General features: G+C 37.2%; 2 protein-coding genes across 6 annotated transcripts in view; one reads left to right on the top strand and one right to left on the bottom strand.

Moving 5' to 3' along the window:
* Positions 1 to 635: 635 nt before the first annotated feature.
* On the top strand, positions 636 to 2,327 carry prlh2 (prolactin releasing hormone 2). Its single transcript, XM_030123310.1, has 2 exons — positions 636 to 969; positions 1,961 to 2,327. The coding sequence occupies exons 1-2, from the start codon at positions 729 to 731 to the stop codon at positions 2,161 to 2,163; spliced, it is 444 nt and encodes a 147-aa protein (XP_029979170.1). The 5' UTR covers positions 636 to 728; the 3' UTR covers positions 2,164 to 2,327.
* A 73-nt stretch (positions 2,328 to 2,400) lies between these two features.
* Positions 2,401 to 22,898, bottom strand: part of myripb (myosin VIIA and Rab interacting protein b) — a 185,821-nt gene continuing 165,323 nt past the window's right edge. The window contains exons 10-18 of one of the 5 annotated variants that reach the window (XM_030123304.1): positions 19,401 to 19,927; positions 17,562 to 17,711; positions 16,603 to 17,403; positions 16,213 to 16,275; positions 11,373 to 11,564; positions 11,129 to 11,290; positions 9,086 to 9,181; positions 8,840 to 8,900; positions 2,401 to 4,794 (exon numbers count right to left, since the gene is read on the bottom strand). In XM_030123304.1, the coding sequence (XP_029979164.1) occupies positions 4,751 to 4,794; positions 8,840 to 8,900; positions 9,086 to 9,181; positions 11,129 to 11,290; positions 11,373 to 11,564; positions 16,213 to 16,275; positions 16,603 to 17,403; positions 17,562 to 17,711; positions 19,401 to 19,927 (2,096 nt within the window). In that variant the 3' untranslated portion in view covers positions 2,401 to 4,750. Of the gene's footprint in view, positions 4,795 to 8,839; positions 8,901 to 9,085; positions 9,182 to 11,128; positions 11,291 to 11,372; positions 11,565 to 12,833; positions 13,008 to 16,212; positions 16,276 to 16,602; positions 17,404 to 17,561; positions 17,712 to 19,400; positions 19,928 to 22,898 lie in introns of those variants that run through there. The other 4 variants (XM_030123305.1, XM_030123307.1, XM_030123308.1 and 1 more) reach the window with 4 other exon arrangements.

Here is a 22,898-nt window from a genome sequence, read left to right as displayed (position 1 = left end):
TTCAGACCTCTGCCAACTGACCTCAGCCTGTCACAAGATCAGGGTAAGGAGCTGCTGCTTATTATGCCATTATATATGGATTTGCATTACCACAAATAGAACAATTTCCTACATGTGCACCATTACATTTGCACATGAGGTTGTTATTTCTTAATAAGATATTGCATTTATTGTTAATTTTTCTTAAAAAAATGGCCAATTTTGCATTAATATAACATAAATTATATTATTTTAGATAAATCAGCATACCACACACCTTACTGATACAGCTGCGATACTGTGAATGTATGTATATACAGCTGTTACATCTATATTTATATTTTTAACCTGTGTGCTGCAAGTGTAAATATTACTTTATTACTACTACTATTACTGGCTGCAAGCACAAAAATGCACTCTACTGTGCATTGTATTATGTATAGGCTAATTGTGCATGTCATAAATAATGTTATTTTAGATTAAGATAGCACACATTATAATATTAAAGCTTATGATATTGATGATCTACTGTAATCTTTTTTTTTTTTGAAGTTATCTGTGTCCTGCTTTTAATATTTCACAATTCTAGAGAAACTTTTAATCTTTATTAGTTGTGTTCATCAGTCCTTCTCATTTGTTGTTCATTTTTACAGGGGTAAAACTCATAGAATAAACTTATAATGGTCTCAGGTGTAGCTCATACCTCCGTGTCGCTTTACACCTGAAGTCTTGTCCATCCTGGATTATTTATGGATGAGTCTTCCTGTATGTATGCTCCTGACTCAGGCTCCCTCCGTGCGTTTCAGTGCCTTGACCGACTCCTCATCATGCTGCCCGGGAGAGCGGCTGACGTGCGGTTGTGCGTCCTGACGCGCCGCTGGCTGCCCGCGGCTCTGGCGCTGCTGCTGCTCCTCTCCTGCAGCTTCAGCAGCGCCCACAGCACCACGGTGGAACACGACTTCCACATCGTCCACAACGTCGACAACAGAAGTAAGACTTTTGACTTCTCTGTCGATTTAACCCGCGGGACGCTCTTGAAGTTGTAAGAGGACAAACATGGAGGGTAAAATTAGGTTTGGAGGTCATTTCCCTGTGTGAGATCTTGACTTGTGTAAATGTATTTCTATTAATCTTACTCTATTTCACATTCATTTTTACACTTGTCTTAGAATTTTACATGCAGGCTAAAAAAAAAAATAAAAAAAATCCAAGAATCTTAAATTTTACATTGAATAATACAGCGCACTATAGTCGTCTAACCTTAAGTTTTACGCACTTTGTGGCGTAATACAATAAATATTTGTCAGATTCAGTATATTTAGAACAGCAGTGTACAAGCAAATGGTTGCACAATAAAAGTAGTGAAACTTTAACAATTTTGGGTCACTAATAATAACAATACAAATAGATATTACTACTAATAATAAGCCAGAAGTGGCTATAGTTTTCAAGATACAGTATTAGGCCAAAATGTGAAATTGTATGAATTTATGCAAGATAAAAAGAGTATCTGTCTCTGAGCTACTAGTTCTACTTCAAAACACTGTCTGTACATTAGGATACATTCATTTTTCATATTCCGTCTATTGCATGATTTATCAACCTATGATAAAAATGTACACAAACCTATGTATATGTAATAATACTTATTAATCTTACATCTTGAAAATATTAGCCAACCAACATTTCCAATTCATTTGTTCAAAGTATAAAATATTTAGCATATTTTATGTCTGAATTATGATAATTTAAAAAAAAATCTTTTTGTTTTGATACCTCATTTTTACTATTGCACAGAATCATATCATCTTGGTTTCACATTAGAGTCTCAGACAGCAGTGGAGATAAATTAAAAGAAAAAAAAACAAAACTCTGATTTTTCAGTTTTCACCAATGAAACCAAAGTCATCAGGTTCTGTCAACGTTCTTTTCTGGACTCGTATGCTTTGATATGAGACTGACAGATTTATTTGTTGAACAGGTCCAGAAATAGATCCATTCTGGTACGTGGGCCGTGGGGTCAGACCCATCGGCCGTTTCGGGAAGAGGGACAGCGTGGAAGTACTGGGCAGCAGAGGGATGCAGCCCGTCGTCAGGACACTGGAGCTGCTCCTCAACAGCCTCAGAAACAAGGAGGACCTAGAGAAAGTGCTGGAGGGAAAGGACCAGGAATGGTTACCATGACAATATGTCCTCTCCGTTTTCTATCCTGACTCTTCTGCTGTGGCTCTTGACTGCATTTTCTGACACTGTCTGTTATGAGGCCTAAGATGGCTGACGAAATCACCTCCAAATGTACATAAAAATGTAATCTATATTGATTAATAAACCAGAATGCTGTGATTGTACGTGGTGCTCATAGTCCTTATGTGTTGCAGTTGAAGCTGCTGCGTATCAAACACATCTTTCACATCACGGACCTTGCTTTAAGTTTGCAAATTTTATTCATTTCATAATACATTTTTTTTCTCAGAGTACTGTGGCACATAGAATCTGTATTTTTTGCTTGTTAATATTTTCCCCAACATGTCATATGGTTTGCAACAAACAATTTGCACGTAAAAGTGAATGGCCCTCCTGTGGAACAGTGCACAGTGAACCAACGTCATTTTCATTCTCACTGGATTGAAACAGGAACAAAATAATATTTGTTTCTAGCTCTGTGCAGCTCTCATCATTTCTGACAAAATATCCTTTAGGGCAAATGAGGTGACACAGTTACAGTAGTAAATTAGAGACTTCCTGTGTGAATCCAGCCTGACAAATCATGACAATTATACACAGTCTCTTGCTCACAACACTGAAAGATTAGTCAACTATGATTGGGAAATACACACATTTTCAATATCATAACCATCTTTTCACACATATACATATATTAACAAATTCTGAGATGGGATTATATCTTTTTTTATATATTAGAAAAATACAGGACACTGATGATTGGACCCTTGTGGCTGTGCTTCTCATGGAGATTTGTACATCAATTCGATAAAACCTGAAACATGCTTTTTATACATCAACACCTTTGGGAACAGGATTGACAAAAGTACAGGATCAGTGTGAAAAACCAGATGCTGTGTTGAAAAGGTCACTAATAAAATGGGCAGAGCATTCAATCAGAAGATCACCACACCTTTTAGTTGAAGCATTTCAAAAGGAAATCCATCCCTGCTCTTATCGCCGAGTGTAGTGGATGCTTTACTGATGTAAGTGGTCACAGAGTAAAGCGAAATAACCGAAAAAATGAAAAGGATAAAAGGCAGTATTCTCAAATCTAGTGTTAGAGCAGTACAAATATAGTATGAGTTGTACTAGCCGCTCCAAAAATGCTTGCTATCTCCTGTGTTTTAGTAACATTTACCATCATCATTACTGGCATTATCAAATGGTAAATGCAAGCATACACTGAAAGCACTTTGAGTCATCACACATGAGAGTCTGACACGACTGAGGAGGGCTCCTGTGAGCAGAGAATAAAGCCTTTAATAATTTGCAATAGTACTTATTTCAGTGATATTGCATAAAAACGTTCAGTAAGTACAAAAATAAATCGCTTGTAACAAAATTATGGTTTTATGGCATTTGTTATAAAGCCTATCAGACTTCAGTATGTAAAAATCTACACACAATTTCCGGACGCAAAGTAAAAGTTTGGAAAAGAAAATAGACTTTTTGTTCAAATAAAAGGCCACGGAGTTTAAATGAAGAACATGATGACAGAGGAAGAGAAAAAGATGGGTTTAAGAATAACGCATGAGGGAATCGGACTGAACCTGTATATGTCAGACATGTACAGTATTAAATGAATCCCCATGTGAGTCTGGACTCAGTTGGATTCTTTTCACTGCCGTATCCCACGGCTTCCTCATTAAGGCTGCAGTGTGTATGTCAGTATTTCCTTTTCCAAATAAACTGGACTGTATTTCTCCTGTAAATTAGCATTATCATTACAGTTCGCCTTAAATTACTATTGGATAAAATGTCTCAGCAGTGTGCTTTGAGTTCCATTATTGCCATAAAGTAAATTTAATGGCAGGAGAGAAAGATAAAAGTGTTTTGGCCCTGATACGTAACACATCTAAACTCTATCATCTGATACGCGTGTGTTTAGAATTACCTTTAAAATGGGTAAAATGTTAAAAGGTACAATCATCCCCTAAATGAGGATTACCATCTGGTAGCTGTATGTGAAAAGTGACAATCATTCAAAAGGCTTTGATGGGGCTTACGGTGAAATTCCTCATGTGGTGAAATGAAAAAAAGATGCAGTATAAAACACAGCTCAGCCTCTTTTCAGAACATGGAATCACAGAAAGGTTTCACATGATTCATTGTACATTTAATCACAATACTCTTGCAAACAGATAGAAAAAAGGAAATGCTTGTTTTGTTTTGTTTTTTTTTCCCACTGTACAGGTTTTCTTTTGGAATCGGCTCATGAGGAGTGTTTTGCAGATCTTAAGGCAGAGACACCAAACGTCGAGTCGTATATGGCGCGCTGTACGGAAAAGGGTAATGCCGGTTATGTCTTCCAGGTGAGAAATGAAAGGAGGAGGAAGAGGAGGAGTGAAGCGTCTGTTATCGGACATGTTTAATTGATGTGATACTGTGCCTGGCTGAGAGCTGAAAGCCGGGTGGTCACACAGGGCAGGTGTTGGCCCCTTCTTAGCCTGGAGCTGGAGGCGGACACTGGGTCAAGGCACTGGATGAGAGGGGCCCCTGTCCCTCGGAAGTGGCCCTGAGGGACTTGTTGTGCTTCGGACTGCCGCTATGGCTGAAACACTTTCACCTGCTGCTCTGGCTCCAATTTATCTAAAATGAAAAAAAAAAAAAAAAAACACAGTTTGTTAATGTCCTGCAAAAATCCAAACATTTAGTTGGGGTTTTATCCAGACTGACAGACTATTAGTAACATATGATCAGCTGTGAGAGATCTAAAATGTGAAGACAGTGTCCAAAAGTCATACATTTAGAGCTCATGATGAACCGATACAAAGGAAAACTCCTCTATAATCAATGATAGATTACATGTCTTGGTCACTGATTTTGTCCCATTGTCCAGCTTGCTGTGTGTCTTTGGAGCTGAGCTGAAAAAGCCACCTTGAATCAGAGCTATTGTGTGAGTGCTGGTGAAGAAAAAAAAATCATACAAAAAGAAAATAAAGAAAGCCCCAACAGAATAAGGCCATTCACTGATATGAAAAGAACTGACTCCTTGTTGATTGAACAGCCTTATCCTCCTGTACCGAGTGTTTCCATTTTGCTGCTTTACATCTAATGGAGCTTTTCAGTTACTTAGTCCATTTCTAGCAGATGTATTCACTTTTAGGTCCATTCAGCAGCCGATCTCTTATTTTAGGACAAAGAGCTAAATGTGTGACATTAACTAAAAGGTGAATAAAAATGTCCCTGTCACTGTCTCACTCATCTCTGTTTCAGTCTGTCTCACACTCACACACAAATACAAGACAGTTAAGTGTTTGTGGTTATAGGAGCGTGAACTGATGGGGATGGAAGACTGATTTTGTGATTAAATCAAGACTATTCATTACTGTCTGGAACTATAGCTTCATATACTGATAACGATGATAATGATATATGGTGGATTTTTACCTGGGAGTTTGTAGAAAACACAAATAGATTTTACTCAGAATGTGAAAGCTGTGATTTTCCTACACACAGATATCATTTTCTCTATTCTACTTGAAGAAACTTTAATAATTTGGAACACTCCGAGTTAGGGTGGTCCAAAAATTTTTTTTAAAAAGATTCTCTGGATTAGAACCCTGCATTTGGTTCCATATCTGGCCAAATTACTTTGGTCCAAATTTAATGCAAATTAATTAATATTTAGAGGTTGCACAAGACACGTGAAGATTGCTCTATATACTATAAAATAACTAGCCAAATGAATAAGGCATATCAGAATAATACGTAATTTTATTCTCAAAATCAAACTGCAACTCGCATAAAAATGTTACTTAGAAAGTTGAGCAACCACTGTTGCTTTATTGAAATTACAAAAAATGTTCCTGTGTGCTTTGACAACTTGGAGCAAGCACTGTTTCTGATCTTGAGTTTTTGTTCGGCTACAGTTGAAGTTTTGAATAAGCTTCACCCCTCTTTCAACAACATCATTGACAACTTTTCTGGAATGCACACTTTGAGCAGCCTTCTGAAAGTCTGCATCATCAGCCCAGTCTTCTGGAGGAATTCTGAAGAATGTTTGTGGCAGATCCAAAGTTTCAAAGAAACGCATCGTGCTGGTGGTGACAAAATCACTGATCTGCTTTCCTTCATAATCTGCTTGATTAAGGGCATCACAACGCTTTAGAGGAACCTCTGAACCTTCATTTTCCATCATGTTGTGAACCATCAGCTGCTTCTGCTCTTGTGTTACACTGGAGTCGAAGAATGCCAGGCCAACCAATTCTTCACTCAAGTACCAAAGATGTCAGCGGCCTTACTTCATACATATATTGCTAGATGAAGCACTCAAGTCTTGGTTTTGATAATACTGCTGCTTCTCTTAACAGGTCAGCTCGGCTATGCTGAAAATGCAAAATTAGTCAATTTCCAGCAACTTGTGCAACCTCTAAAACATCTCCTTTTTCTTCCAATTTTTTTCCTAAATCAGCTTTTGAATGCCCAAACCTAATGCAGGGTTCTAATTGAGGTTATCTGAAACTGTATTTTTTACCATGATTGTTGGACCACCCTACTCCAAGTCAATACTGATACACTGGCAAGAAAAAACTATGCAAACTTTCTGAAGTTTCTCAGTTTTCCATGTGAATTGTTCATAAAATGTGATCTGATCTGCATCTAAGTGACAAAGTACAGACAAACACAAAGTCCTAAACCTGGTGCAACATGAACAATCCTGATATTTCATGCCTTTATTTAACACAGATATTAAACACTGACAGAGCAGCAGAAAAAACTAAGTGAGACCCTTGGATTTAATAGCTGGTTGAATCCCCTTTGGCTGTAATAACCTCAACCAAGCACCTTCAATAGCTGCACATCACACCTGCACAGTGTTCTTCACATCCTTCCACACAGACCTGCTTCAGCTCAGCCGGAATCTCAAGAATCTCAGCTCTTTGTCAAACTTTAGACCAGTAATGATATTTTATCTAGAAAACAGTGTGTCCCTGCGTATTATCCTGCCATGCCTGTTTAATCTTTTGCATATTGTAGATTAATAAACAGAGAAGTTAACCAATTCCAGTGATTGTAAGTCTTTAGCTGTTACTCTTTTTCGGGTTTTTTTTTCCTTAACTGACCATTCTCTGTTATGCCCTTGATTGGATGTCCACTTCTAGGGAGAGGATCCACAGTATTAAACCATCTGCATTTGTAAACAGCTCCATCAGGGACAGTGTTAAATAGAGTTTTGGTGTTATATTAACACCACATTGCTATAAAATAACATTGCCTGTGTTACCATTGACAAATAAAAGCTGTAAAATCACAGTGTTTTTTAACATCAATGTTAAATTTAACCCTGATTGGGGTAGATTAAGCCACGCCCTCATGTAACAGTCCCACACCAGAATAAGCAAGGCCACATTGACTCATGATGTTTCAAAATGGCCACTTCAAGAACAGGTGATCTGGCTGAGTACACCTTCAACCACACTGGTGGAAGACATTAAACACACCTGTGGAGCCTGATTGTTCTGAGAAACTTAAAGCTGCGTATGACTTTCACCACCAATTTTTCATCAGATCTGTAAAACCAGAGTCATAGCCTAAGTATCATGAATCTGTAAGTCTTTCCGTGATTAACCACCTGAATCTCTTCCCTCACAGTGAACAATTTCAAAGTGTACTCCACCATAAACAATCCATTTGTTTGTATTTGGCTATGACTTGGGTTTTACAGATGTGATGAAAAATTGGTGACGAAAGTCATTCGCAGCTTTAAAATAAGGAACCATGACAGAAGGAAAGGATTGAGAATATGCAAGGATGGCAGAACAGGGCTATAGGTTATCTTGGCGTGACTTTTTCAGGGAGAAAGAAAATAAAACGCAAAGCATTGTAGGCTGTCAGCATGGGAGAAAAGTGTTACTTTTGACACTGTATTTCAACACCAACACTAGTGTAGTGTGGTGTTACTTCTTAACAATGAAGAGTGTTGAACCAACTAAACTCGGTGTTAATCTTTTAACATTTTCAAAAGTGTTACCTTGACACTGCACAGTGTGGACACATATAGACACTTTGCGAGTGTTAATTTCAACACTGGGCATTAAGTTAACACTATGTGAACTCTTAAAGAGATTTGCATCCTACTTCCTCCTTTACATCTTACTTTGCATCCCCATCCAGTCTTATGTAAATCGAAATTCTTGATTGAACATCTTTGGAGATCTGTTTTTTTTTGTTTTTTTTGTTTTTTTGCAAGGCATAGTTCACATCAGCAGATCCTAATTAGGAATAGGAAACTCTTTAAGTTTCAGTGTTTTAGTGAGTGAAATAAACTCCATATGTGGCTCTAATCTTGTATCATTGACTGAAAATTTGTTGACTCATGACTCCAATTAGCTCTTTTTGGGGAGTCATTATCCTAAAGATACATTAACTTGTTTCAGCAGCACTGTAAACATCAATACATGATGACATATTATAATTGTTTGTGTGGTATTAGGTCATGAACATCTGTCCTTGTGACTTAGATATGGATCGGGTCACATTTTATAACCAATTCATACAGAAAACCATTGATTTTCACAGCATCCACATTTCTTGCCTTTGTGTGTAAAGACACTGTTTGTAAAAAATAATGAACTAAAAGTTACTGCACACAAAGTCTTACGAGAATGTTTAGTGCTTTTATAGGAGCTACCTTTCATTGGAGGGGCAGGAAGCTTCCTCCTCTGATGCCGTGATGAATCCAGGGTTTGAGGCTGTAACGAGAGCAGACGCTTTATAGACATTGTTAAAATCAATGGTTCATGATGCATAAAGTTACAATCACATTTAGTATTAGATAAGAATGACAATATAAACTCTCCAGGTGCCACTCCTCCTTCAGTGTCATTTTCAGGTGTAATAGTTTCATAAAAAGTACAGATGACAGAGGTAAAAGCACCTTAGCCTTTGGCTTGAACTTGGAGAATCGATTGCAGACAGTCACATTCAGTCCAGCTGTTTTCAGAGCCGATATCCTGGCCTCAATATTTGATATCTTTAAAAGACAAAGAAGGAATATTTACAACCAGCTCAGTCAAACTCAAAACTCTGTGCAGAGACGTGAAGTCCTGCCCTTTCGATGTATGCCACAGGACCTAACTTCATAATCAAATTGAATTACAGTCAAAGGTGAGATGACAAAGTGGAGTTTGTTGTAAAACTGCTGAAGTATAAGGCTGTGAAAAGACACAAATAGAACCACTACACACCAGAGAGTCATGAGGTGACGCCATCATATCTGTCTCTTGATGATCTATTCAGAGCTGTTGATGATGTCTGTAGCTTCAACGTGACCAGACATCTAGTGATTTTCACATATTTTATAAGTTTTTCACCTCACTTTTAAAGTGTGAGGAGAAATATACCAAAGTATCAGCTGTTTTGGTGTTTGTGACTTGTATCACATACAATGACAGATGCAGTCCATTTAGATGTTTCTACACCACCTTTACCATGAACTGTGACTATCTTGGGTTGCAAAATTATCTATTAAATTGACAAATATTAACCCGCAGAGACCCAAAAAGCCACCAGTGACACAAACCATCCACAGATATAAACCATTTAATACCTGTTGATCCACTAATCCTATCAATACATGTAAATAATTGTTATAAAATGCATTTTGTCATCTTTTCATGGTCATCAGATATGACCCATTTGGATGTTCAGAGGCTCCATAGTGAACGTGGAAACATCATCATCTTCTACAACAATGACTCACCAGTAAAACCCATGGAGTTGGATTAATGACAGTGGATGGAGACACTTGTTTTTACATTCAGTTAGCAATATCTTTGCTGAAAACGGACTTTTTTTCAAATTTTTCTGTGTTTTGATATCATTAACTTTGAATTTACACTGCGTTTTCATGAACATCTACATGATCTGTGAATTAATTACAGGAAAATACATGATTTACACCAAAAAAGGCAAAACACAGAGGATAATGTTATAACAAAATTGGTGATAAATCAGTTAAGAAAGGATTCATTTGGAAACTGCCCCAAAAGTAGCATCGGGTCTTTATGGGTTAAATCTGTAAATGGTGACACAACTCAAACGGGATCAAAAACTGATTGGTCTTTTGCCATTGATAATCATTGGCTATCATTCAGATTTTTTTAGAAGCATCAAGCACAGTGAAAGGGGCATGAATTCAGCTCTCATTTGAGCTTCAGGTGTGTAGCTTTTCAGAGTTTGTATATTTTCAGAGTCTGATACAGTGATTATAGATGTAAATGTTAGCCTAATTCAGACTGGATAAAAAAAGAATAACTCCAAATCTCCATTGACTGTCATTTTTTTTTTTCTTAATAAGGTCCTTGAGGAATAACTAAAAAATGCAGGACTTCACCTCTGTTAAAAGTTTCAACCACCTCACAGCAAAAATCAAAATCTAACCAAGTGTATTTTTCTCATTTCTAGTCAAAATATCTCATCACACTTAAAATAAGACATAATCACCTAAAGAGTAACTTTTCAGTGAGATATAAGAACTTATTTTTAGACAAGAAATCTTACCAAGATAATTTTCACTTGTTCCATTTTTGCTTAATTCAAGTTTTTTATTGCTTAATTCAAGCAAAAAAATCTGCCAATGGAACAAGTGAAAATTATCTTGGTAAGATTTCTTGAAATAAGATTTTCAAGATCTACTGTCTAAAAATAAGTTCTTATATCTCACTGAAAAGTTACTCTTTAGGTGATTCTGTCTTATTTAAAGTTTGATGAGATATTTTGACTGGAAATGAGAAAAATACACTTGCTAAGATTTTGATTTTTGCGATGTATAGAGCCCAAGACTATCCCCACATCCTAAATCTTACTTTTCACTTAACAGTTTCAGTGGCTGTCATAGTTACATCGACAGTACCACAGAGCGGTGAATAGCTCAGGGTCACATCTGGACGCTGAAGGATAAAATAGGTGATTTAAGCACCTGTAGCTCTGACTGTTGGACTTGAGCAGCTGCAGTGGCCACCTGGTCTTCCAGAAAGGCCAGCTCTGTGTCAGTGGTGCCACTGCTGATACTTCGGGCACAATGCTCCAGGTCCCCCAGGGCCCCCTCCAGGCCATACACTGCCCCGGCAGCCAGATACACCTGCAAAAGGCACACTGATTTATCCTCCACCATTTAAGAGGATTTAACAGATCGTCCCAAACAGTCCAAAAAGCCAGCTTACATTCTCCTCCATCTTGGTCAGCCTCTGGTCCAGCCGACGGGTTTCTGAGCTGTTGGAGATGGGAGATGCACTTATAGACTCAGACGGGGTGTAGCTCTCACCTCCTGCTTCACCGATCAGCTCCTCTGTGGCGTTCAAAACCTTTAGCACCTCAGTGGTGATGCTGCAGAGAGACGCCGCCGAGTACTTCTGCTTCAATGGATTACACAAGCACAAAAAACAGTCAGTTATGTGAACACTACATCCCAAATAAACAAAGAAACTCTGACTTTTAAGCTTAATGGAGCTTGCTGATAAAAAAACAACAAAACATAATATATTAAGGTACAAATTCCCAAGTTCTCCTAAACCCTTTTAAGACTGCCATTATAAAAGGCTGCTTAGGTGTCTTTGTGTTTTCTTTGCAGTAAAAGTGCCAGAAAAAATATTTTTTGCCAATTCTTTTGCACCTTTGTTTTCAGGAAGAAGTTAATTTTCACTATCTGGTCATTAATTACCATTATTATAAATAATAAATGCTTAAAACTGTGTGTTTTAGTAAAAAAGAAAAAAAAAAAAAAACGGACTTGAAGTTTTTAGCATATTTCTTATCAGATATAACTGTAAATGTCCATAACGAAACTTTTTGAGATTGCAGAAATAAACTTTCAACTATTTTACATCAGCTCAAACATGCTTTCTGGTCTTGAACATTCAGTATCCATATTATGGCTTCATATATTTTGTTATTTCCAGATGTTTTTTAGCCTATGTGAAAGTCTCTGAAACAGTTCCTTTATGCTTCTCATAGAGTCCAACATTGCTGCCGTAAAATGTTATATAGTGTCTGATGCAATTTTGTGGATAGCGACAGGAATTAAAGTAATTGAAATGCTTTAAAGTACAAAATGCAGCACAGGAGAGATTGCCGTTGTTGACGGGTTAGAGGACTTCAACATGTCAGGCCTCGTGTTCATGCTGGGAAAATATTGCTCAAGTGACACATACTTCCTTTCATGCTTAATCAGATGTTCTGTGATCATGCACATCCATGCATTTGTGACCTGTGAGGAGTGATGTAGATGTAGTGATGAGAAGGCAGAACAGAAGAACAAAAGGCAAAGATGGATTTGGGAGTTGAAAAACTAGATAAAACTGTAGGAGCAACAAATTATCTCTGATAACTGTGAAGCTCTTTTTATTCCTTGAATGGATAAAATAGTGATCACAAGACAAGAACACGGTAGTGAAGAGAGACAGATGTTATAATGAATGGATGAAACACCGGCTGAAGCTTTGATCAGAAGAATCGAAAGCGCATCGATCCCTCTCGGTGAGACGAACAAGTCTGAAATACAGAGTTTCAGCTGGTGACAGGAAGAGGTACAGAGATGTGGGACAGGGCTTTGGTTAAGATGAAATACAGTATTAGGCGAGAGATGAGAGGCTGTAGGCAGACCTCTTATGTTTTTTTTTTTTTAAAATAATGATTTAGCTATGATCTTAAAAAGACTGGAGAGGAGATGGATGGACGTCCTTAAGTATTGACTCAGGTGGGTCGATGGAGAAATGCATCTTCGGCAAGGGTCTGTCATTCTCATCCACTCCAAATACCAGACCATCACCATGCAGATCAAACAGATGACTCACTGGTATCTATAGAGAATATGGTTACACATGGATGATGACTGAAGAGGATGTAAAAAAAACAAAAAAACAAAACACCTTGCTTAAGAATGTAATGAGATGCTGTTGTATAACCTTAGTAAAATATTGTAAGATTTAGGCCTATACTAATGTGTGGCTCTTTTTCATACACAGCAATTTAAAAGGCTTTCTAAAACAACATTTATCAGTTTCTAAAATATCTAAAATGGTGTAAACAACAAAATGAAAAAGCACTAATATCACTGTCATCGTCACATCTTGTCCCCTATTCATACCAGACCCACCAGTACTTACACAGTTCAGAATGGGGGCTGAACAGAAACAGAAATAGCTGACACTCGTAGATGTGTCATACACAAAAGTGACTCACGCACACACTTTGTCAATGTGGCTCAGATGTAGCACTGGCAGAAGACATGATCTCACACATGCATGTACAGATATATTACTGATGTCCATCTACCCATTTGATATACACTATATAGACAAAAGTATTGGGACACGTTGAATTCAGGTGTTAGGGCTACAAAATAATGAAAACGTCATAATATAGTTTTATATTGTGATAAAAAACATTAAACTTTAAGGAAATATTGATTTTTATAAACTATATGGACAAAAATATTGGGACACAACATGGCTACAGCTGTAAGATTCCTGTTCATGCTGATTTGAAATATAAACATCATTATTTCCTTAAAGTTTAATGGGAGATTTTTCTTTCTAAGAAACACGTGAAGAAAGTAGATGGTTAATTTGGTTAGAAAATTATTATTTACAGTCAGAGCACAAAAAAATATTTAGGAATTTATAGCTAGAACATTTAAAATCATAGTCATGGATAAAAAAACAAAAACAAAATCAATGCTGAGAGAAATGAAGTAAAAATCATCTCTGAGGCATTTGGAAGCAAAGATAACAACTTAAACGAAAATAACCAATGCAAAGCAAGAATATTTATCACAATATAAAACTAGATTATGACATTTGTCATTGTTGTTTTGTAGTCCAGACCCCTGTTAGAAAGGAAACACATGAATTCAATGTGTCCGAATATTTTTGTCCATTCACTATGGAGCCTCTGAACGTCCAAATGGAATATAGATGCTTTTGGTCAGTGGTAGTGATTTAGGTCTTTGAGGGTAAAACAAAATGTGAAAGGCAAATATTAAAATAAATGGTGATAAATCACTTAGGAAACGTTAAAAGTCACCACAAATATAGTTCTAGGTCTTTGAGGGTTAAAGTGATGAAAGCAACAGCTACAGAAACATCCCTGCTTTAAGGTTTAAGTTGAGGATGATGTGTGTTTCATTTAATCTTTTGAGGCTTTTCCAAACAAAAGAATGGATGAACTTCATTATGGATTATTCTTGAGATTCTTAAGATTCCAAAACAAAGACTGGCTTGTTGTGACAAGGTAGGATGGTCCTCTCTTCAGCGGAGATGCGATTGACACTGGTATCTTTTAACATATCCAGCTCTTACTAGAAAATTGTTTCATTATCTTTCAGATCTGCTTTACTATGGGGATGGATTTTATCAAACACGCTGAAACATCTTCCTCTTGTTGAATGTGTCACACGTTCACTCTGAACTTAAAAAATATGATTTTAATTTTCACCTGAATCATGGAACAAAATATAACATTTTCTTAACCCTATTAAACCATTTGTATCATATTTGCTACGCCAGCTTCTGAGACCTCTATCTAATCAACAAGATCAGTACTTTCCTTAAAAACCTGTTGTATATAACCTGATACGTGTTTTCTGCCCCCTGGTGGATTATCATCCCACTGCGGCCAGTGGAGGGGCTTTTTTGCCTTTTTCAATATGGCCGCTATCGTTCAATCATTCACACACTTTTTGCAGGAAAGTCAAAAAGTTACGTTAAGAAGAACATTTATATTGTTATTGATTAATAACAATAAGTACTTCATACTGAAACAATGCATAGTTACTTCATAATTGAATCTTTGTAGTACAGTTAAATTGTGTTAAAAATGTGTGTATCAAATTTGATACAACAGTACATAAGGTGCTTTATAAAAACATCCAATATACCATAAACAAAATAATATGAAAGAATTTTTGTTAAAAGTTCTAATAAACATCTCATTTCCCAAAAAAATTTAATTTTTTGACTAGTCTTAGATGGGTCAGGTTTTACAGGGTTAAAGTTAACACACTTTTACCTTTTAGACATTTTAAAATTTCATCTAAAACTTCCTTATTTTAATATTTTATTTAATATTTTACTTATTTTAATCAGTCTCATTTTAAATGGTTTTAATTTGTATTATTAACTTCCTCTGGCATGCTTTTTCATTTGTCATAATTTGATTTGATATCTAATGTAAATGAGGGCTCAAGTGTAAATTATGGTTAGATTTTAGAGGCGAACCAATAAAATTTTACCACCGATATCCTCCTGAAACCCAGCAACGCATTTTTGTACTCTGCAGGGGACAAAAGTCTGACAGTTTTACTTAAAAAAATGCTGTACATTGCAAAGGACATTTCATTAAAAAATAAATAAATGAATTAAAAAAAAAACAAAAAAAAAACTTATCTGAAAAAAATGTTGCATTATGCAGTTTCCAATCAAAACAATTGTTTAATGTAAAAAAGCTAAAATTTTCACTTTCCTGGGTCTCAGGAGGATATTTTAGATTTACCAAAAGGAACTTTACGGTCGTGGCTACAATTTTTGCAGTGACACAAATTCACATTTACCACGTGTGACTTATTTGCCAATAAAAGTCTTCGAAAACTATTCTTGAAGGTACCTTAGAAAAACGTGGGGGAAAAAACCTAAAAGAACTGAATAAGCAAATTTTGCAAAAACACAATTTGTATCTCAAAGCTTGAATAATGGTACAGGTATTTTATATCAAGGAATATTTTTGGCAGAAAAGTAAGAATAAGAAGTCTTATTGTTCATAATCAAACAACTACAATTACATACAATAATCATACTTTATTTAATACTTATGTGTGTGTACATTTATGTAAGAAGTAAATGCATTACCGTGTGTAAAAGGTCAAACCTTGCATGCATGTATGAATGAGTGTTATATGGGATTATAAAGACAAGGCAGGAGTTTTAGGGTTGGGTGAAGCGTCCTTAAGTAAGGGATCTTGCTCATATGACCACAAGATGCCTTTAACTTTTATCCTATTATTCTCACCTGGTGTAAGAGAGAGGAGAGCAACTGAAGCCTCTGCTGTGACTCCGAGTCAAACTGTCCTTCCTGACCGACACGCACACATAAAGACCGGCCAAAAAGAAGAAGGAAAACAAGGACAGGAATCGGAAAAACACAGGATGAGGGACACAGAATGACAGCAGCGATTGGCACATATATACATGGGTAAGAGAAGAGGTTGGGTGGGTGAAGAGTTTTTGAGAAGATACAGACGTGTAGACAGGGGCGATGTTGAGAAAAGCGATTTTATCAGAAACCAGACAGAGACAGACAGACAGACAGACAGACAGACAGAAAGACATAACAATAGGGCAACAGAAGCAGCAGATATGCAATGACTGCAAATCCCATCTACTTCCAGTGCATCCTCACCTGGCTGCCGGACAGCACCCCCTCCTGGGAAGAAGGGGTAATAGCAGGAGAGCTGGCGCTAGATCCACTCCTCCTCGCTCCTCCTCCTCCTCCTCTCTCCTTCTCCACATCTCTTTTGTGTTGTCTCTTACTTTGTCTATTCCCCTCTCTTTTATCGCCTCTCTTTTGCACGTGCTCGTCTATTTTCTCCTCCAGACTCTCCACTTCCCTGTCTAACCTCCTCTCCCGAACCCTTCCTTCTTCTCTCAGTGATTGACTCTTTAACAGTCTCTCACTCCTTTTCATCTCTTGTCCATTCACTAGTTCTGCTGTTTCACTTGTTTTCTCCTTTTCCTTACTGCTCACCCTGTCTCTTAATCTGTCACTTTCCCTCTGCTTTTCTTTTTCGGTGTCTTTCGGGCATGACTTCTCTCTCTGTCTGTCACTTTCTTTATCTGTCTGTTTGTCTGCAGGCCACTTTGTGCACTCCTCTTCAGATGAGCTGCTGTCTTTGCTGTTGGCTCGGCTGACCAGCTCGCTGAGTCTGGATCGTAGCTCTTGTTCCAGAGGATCTCCACTGCTTGATCTCAGGCCTGAGCTGCTGGGTGACAGCGCTTGCCCTAAAGCTGGGAAATTAGCTGGAGGAGAGCTGGGGGCTGCAGAATTTGGAGCCACCGTGTCCACGTCTTCAGGCTCCGGTGTCATGGCGTCTAATTTCAAGGCGTCTGGTTCAACTGGAGCTTTTGGTGTGGGCTCGGGTACCGGGTGTTCCTCACTTAAACCCCTCTTGAGGAGTGCATTGAGTAGAAAACCACTGTTCTCCTTGAATTAAAAAACAGAATCAAACATCATTAAGCATCTAAAGGAGAGAATTAATATGGATTTTAAAAGAAAACAGAAGTATTGAGTATTGACTTTCAATGAAAAATAACACATATGACAATTCAGAAGCACTGTAGCCATGATCTGCTGTGTATTACCTGCACTAGTGGGTAGATGGAGTGCATCTGGCTTTGGCCTCCAGACCTGCTTTGCTCTGTTGACGACTCTTTCTTGCTTTTCCTTCGTCTACGTGATCTCCTGATGGGGTCATTCTGTTTCTCCTCAGCCTCACTGCTGTCCCCCATCACCTAAGAATTAGCATATTCTACTGTCAAAGCATCCAACACCAACAATAAGTCTTTTTTTCAAGCTTTTAAGGCTTAATGTAAATGTAATGTATTTTTTTCCAATTCTACATCAAGGAGCAACTTTCTACTTAGTGCCTAGTAATCAGACATGAGCTTATCTGAAAATATGATTTGGACTTCTTATAAAATATTGACAATTTCCCTACATTTCTACTTATCTTTATCATCATGGATAATATGTCAAATATGGCTAATACAATGTGTGGACAAAACACTAGGAGACATCACACCTACAGCTTGTAGGACTACAGTTCCCACTGTTTTGAATTCATTTATAATCATCATAAAAATGTTTTTTTTTTTTGTTCGTTTTAAGGCTGATTTTATCTCCTGGGCAAGTGGTGAGAAACCAGACAGGTATTTATGTTTTAAAATAATTATTTATGGTCAGAATGTGATAAATATTTCAGAATTCAGTGGGTAGAACATTTGAAGCAAATTCAATGATTAAAAAAAGTCAGTGTAGTATGATTAGAAGCTTTTGCATGCAATTTAGATATCAACATAAACAAAACTAACCCTAAAAACAATCTACTTTTTTTGGTACTGATACTTATTTAATTATCTTGATACATTTAAATTGTGGTATTATTGTGAATATTATATTGTGTTACATAATTATATTATGACCTGAATGAACCACATGAATTCAATGTGTCCCAACATATATATAGTGTATTTATGCATGAATGTTAGTATATACAACACTTTCAGCAATAGAAAGTGAAGAGTTGAATGTGTAAATAAAACTGATTTGATGTTCAAAATGACAAACAAAGGGTATTTTTCATTTTCTAGCCAGAAAAAGCAAATGCAACATTTATAAACCATCTATATCAGTGGTTCTCAACCTTTTTTGAACAAACGCCCTTTTACATCATCATGAGCCTCCAGCCCCACCCCGAAAAAACATTTGCGACCTGGGTTGGGGGGGTGTTATAGCACACCACACCATAGGTAACACCCCCCTTACCTCAACAATATCCTCCTTGTTGCATCCATCCCCTATCCGAAACAAGTAGTCAAGTGGGGGGAGTGGGTCTGAGGGAGCTTATATGGAGCATAGTTAGTGCCCAGGGGGCGGGGGGGGGGGGGGGGGGGGGGGGCAGACGTTACCACCGAAGACTTGGGGGGGAGGGGCAGAGCTCAATAAATGAAATTTGCCATCGACATAACATGCTGCTTCCTTTGCTTTTCATTCCAAACAACCCCCCCCCCCACACGGTGTCCCAACGCCCCCTGGGAGGCTGTACCGCCCCCATTGAGAAACGCTGATCTATATCATCTATATCTATATCTATATCTATATCCATATCACTTCTGACCCTTGTAAAATACTTATTTTTCACATATTTTCTACCAGGAATTAGGTGAATATTATAAGTGAAGTTCACAGGTCTGTCTCTTTCCCCTCAACACTCATCTCCATGACACTAACGATGCACAGCAGTGACTGATTTTCTTATTCTCATTGTTCTTATTCTTATTAATAATATGAATAATGACGGATAAAAGCAAAGTCATGTGCGTCATGAATGTTGCATCTGTTATTTCTTAACATAAGAGTGAAAAAGGTTTCCTGAGGGTCAAGTCTTCAAAGTTCAGACACTCGTCATAAGGATGAATCACCTTGGGGTTGAAGTTCACATCCAGTGCGTCTGAATGCAGTGGATACGGAGAGAAGTTCTGGTGCAGATGTTGGTGATACAGCGGCTGGTGGTGTGGATGCAGGTGTGTGTCAGGCGGTCCTTTCTTCCTAAGCAGGTTGTGAGGTGGCTTTCGAGGACACGCCGACAGCACCGAGGAGGCTTCAGAGTCTGAGTTCAGAGTCTCTGTGTTGGTGTACTGGCCTGACGACGGGGAGGTAATGGGAAGGTGTTGGGTGTACGTCCACTCGGGGTCGTGCTGCGAGTCCGTGTAGTAAGTCTCATCAGAGAGTTTGCGGCGGAACTGACGCAACGCCGCGCCCCAGCCGCCTTCATCATCCACCTCCGAGTCTGATCCCATCTCGTCGTAGGCGGACACGACACCGGACTCCTTTTCCAAAACGCTGAACACCAGGCTCTTCCTCTTGGTTAGCAGACTGGGCCGAGACAGCTGGGAACTATGCAGAGCAATCCAGTTCCCGTCTGGGCTCTGGAGAACAGAGGATGCACCTGGATGAACACAGAAGGAAAAGCTGAGAAAACACACCGTCACATTACTGCCTTTTTCCACATGGGTTGTAAGAAGTTCGCAAATTATTCCATAGCTTTCAACAGAGTTCACTTTTTCACAGCACTTGACTGAACTTCTATTTATCATTCTAAAGGAGTTGCTGCTGCGTATTTGTAACACGAAAAGAAGGAAGAATGTGAGGAGAAAGACAGACACTATTTACTTCACTAAGAGCAGTAGATCACTTTATTGCTGACTGAAAATAAGTTGTACAAATATATTTTGTTTTCACTTTTACACATGCAAAAAGAAAAGTCAAGCCCTTCATAAATGTGTCTGTTTCTAGGAATGTGGTCAGAAGTCACAGATATATTTATAAAGTACTTGATTTAGCTTTTCTGTACATATTACAAATCCACTGTAAATCTCAACCCATTGTTGTCCTCGTCTCTAGTCGAATGTTTATTTATATTAGGTCTATGTTAAAGTATGTTTGGGTTTATGTTGAAATTGTACGTCCTGAGCAAAGAAAAACCGAAGCCAGATTCCTTGTATGTGTTCACATACTTGGCCAATAAAGCCGATTCTGATTTATTTATTATTCATATTCAATTCATCAAGCAGGAATATTTGTTTAATCTCATCCATGATGAATGTTAATGAAGATACAAAAAAACAAACGCATGACAAAGATAGAATATTGTCAAAATTTCACCAAATATTTTTTTCTTTGCTCGCTTGTAGTTCACACCCTGGTTGTAATTATTCATTCATTCGTTATCACTCATTTGGCTAAAAGTTTGGTAGGGATCTATCTATCTATCTATCTATCTATCTATCTATCTATCTATCTATCTATCTATCTATCTATCTATCTATCTATCTATCTATCTATCTATCTATCTATCTACTGTATATATTAGCAAACTTTACTTATTCACTTTTTTTTTTTAGATTTTTCCCACATTTCTGAAATTCACTGATCAACAGTTTCAAGGAGTTTTATAAGTTTCAGACAATTTTATTGATAAGTATATCACATCTACAGTCGAGGAAAAAATGATTAGACCATCAAAAGTCATCAAAAACAATAGTGTGTGTATCATGTGACTAAAACAGACAGAAAAGAAAACATGGAATGCCTAAAAACACTGTTTTTGGCAGTACAATGCCATAGATATTGATGTAAGACCTGAAGCGATTTTGGTTATTATCAAGAAAAAACATGAAAAATGACTAGATATCAGCTCTGAAATTAAACTCTTTTGAGCTATTTTTGTCGTTATCATTATATTTGCCCAAACACATGTACCTTTAGTTGTACCAGGCGTTAAAATGAACAAGAAATTGAAGAAAACAAAGATGGTCTAAGAATTTTTTTCCACAACTGTATGCAAAAATATCAATTTGTGTCACTGCCAAAACTTTTGACCACAATTCTACACTTCTGCTATTCTCTGGTTTAGTACATGACAAAAAACAAAGTAAGCTGGTGAGTATTGGTGCATTTAGGTACATTTACCAACATTACTACACTAGTAAACTAAGTGAAAAATATCTGTTTTTACCTAAATCAGGTACATTCATTCTAAATCTGCAATGGGAATTTCTCCAGTTAAATATCTGAAAGAAAAATTTGGAGCAGTCAAAGGTGAAAACTGGATCCAAGAATGAAGAGCTGATTGTTGGTCCTGTTATCCCCTCAAGGCTCAACCCCAGAATTAACAGTTTAGGATTAATTGGTGTAAGTGAAGCAACATTTTCCGGGCAACAACAGAGCCCAAATTCCGATCAACTAGTTGAGGATATGCTAAAAAAATACACAAATGGATGTGTTGCAGAATATCTCTGAAATTCCTTTTTTTTTTTACCCATCTTGAGTGGTGTAAGAGACGGGCATGGTGAATGATTTCATCCAAATATTTCTGAAATGGAATCCAGGGAGCAAGAGGCTTCAATCCAAATATGATCACTGTTATTTCGTATAGTGGAAAACTGTCACAACTACAGTGTCCGTATAAAAATATCTAAGTCAAGCTTGGTTCAAATCACTTTTGCATCCATATCTGCACCACAAAAAAGGAATATCTGACTTAGATAAACTGACTTAAATTTGGAATATTTATCTTGAAAGACATTTTTTTTCAGATTTATTTACTTATTGAGACTTAGTCTTGTTAATATTATTTAACTAGTTCCAAGAATTTTCATCTTGGGCTAGCCCACTTAGATATTACAACTAATTTTAAGCAATATTTATAAAAAAAACAAGCTCCATTGTTGGGGGATGAGTACGGCAGAACAGTAACTGTTTGCCCTTAAGAAGATTTAGTTGTTTTATGCAGTTTTGCCCATACATATCTGTTGAGTCATTACATCTTCATAAGACCATATACAGTATTTATACCATAGATAAAAAAAAAAATCTTATTAATATTCTGCTTAAAGTAACAATTTTTGCATTCTATAATCCTTAGCTAATAGTTTCTTATTTTAAGAGAACTTGATCGGTGCATTTTTCTTACTGCACTGGCAGATAATTTTAGTTGAAATAAGACATTTTAACCCAGTAATGAGTTTAATTTTCTTATTTTTATACAGGCCTTTTTAGCAGTGTGACAATAAGCTTTTACTTGCACTCATGGGTAAAATGCAGTTATTAAATTATCATACAGTACTGTGCAAAAGCCATAGGCCAGTTATAGGTTTGCTGTTTTTGCAGAGTTGAACTGAGCATAAATATGTATTTCTCATTCTCTTTTCTTCAGATACAAGAAAAAACAAGAAATATGTGCGCAGCCTTAAACAGGGTGCATGCTCTTTATCCAAATAAAAATTCCAGACTTTTTCAAAACTGCAATCCCGCCCCCCCCCCCCAAGACCTTGATTTTAAGTACTTTTATATTTGCGTGCCTAATTTTTTGGTTGAGATTGTATCTGTTGTATGTAGTAAAAAAGATTTAGATTTAG

This window comes from Sphaeramia orbicularis, chromosome 20 (genome assembly GCF_902148855.1).
Source record: "Sphaeramia orbicularis chromosome 20, fSphaOr1.1, whole genome shotgun sequence".
Taxonomy (NCBI): domain Eukaryota; kingdom Metazoa; phylum Chordata; class Actinopteri; order Kurtiformes; family Apogonidae; genus Sphaeramia; species Sphaeramia orbicularis.
The sequence above is the reverse complement of the archived record's forward strand: the minus strand, read 5'-3'. Positions and strand labels throughout refer to the sequence as shown.

Excerpts from the sequence above, each read along its gene's own strand:
- prlh2 (XM_030123310.1), top strand. The coding sequence starts at position 729 with ATGGATGAGTCTTCCTGTATGTATGCTCCTGACTCAGGCTCCCTCCGT. Across the intron at positions 970-1,960 it reads CCACAACGTCGACAACAGAA|GTCCAGAAATAGATCCATTC; the intron begins GTAAGACTTTTG and ends TTTGTTGAACAG.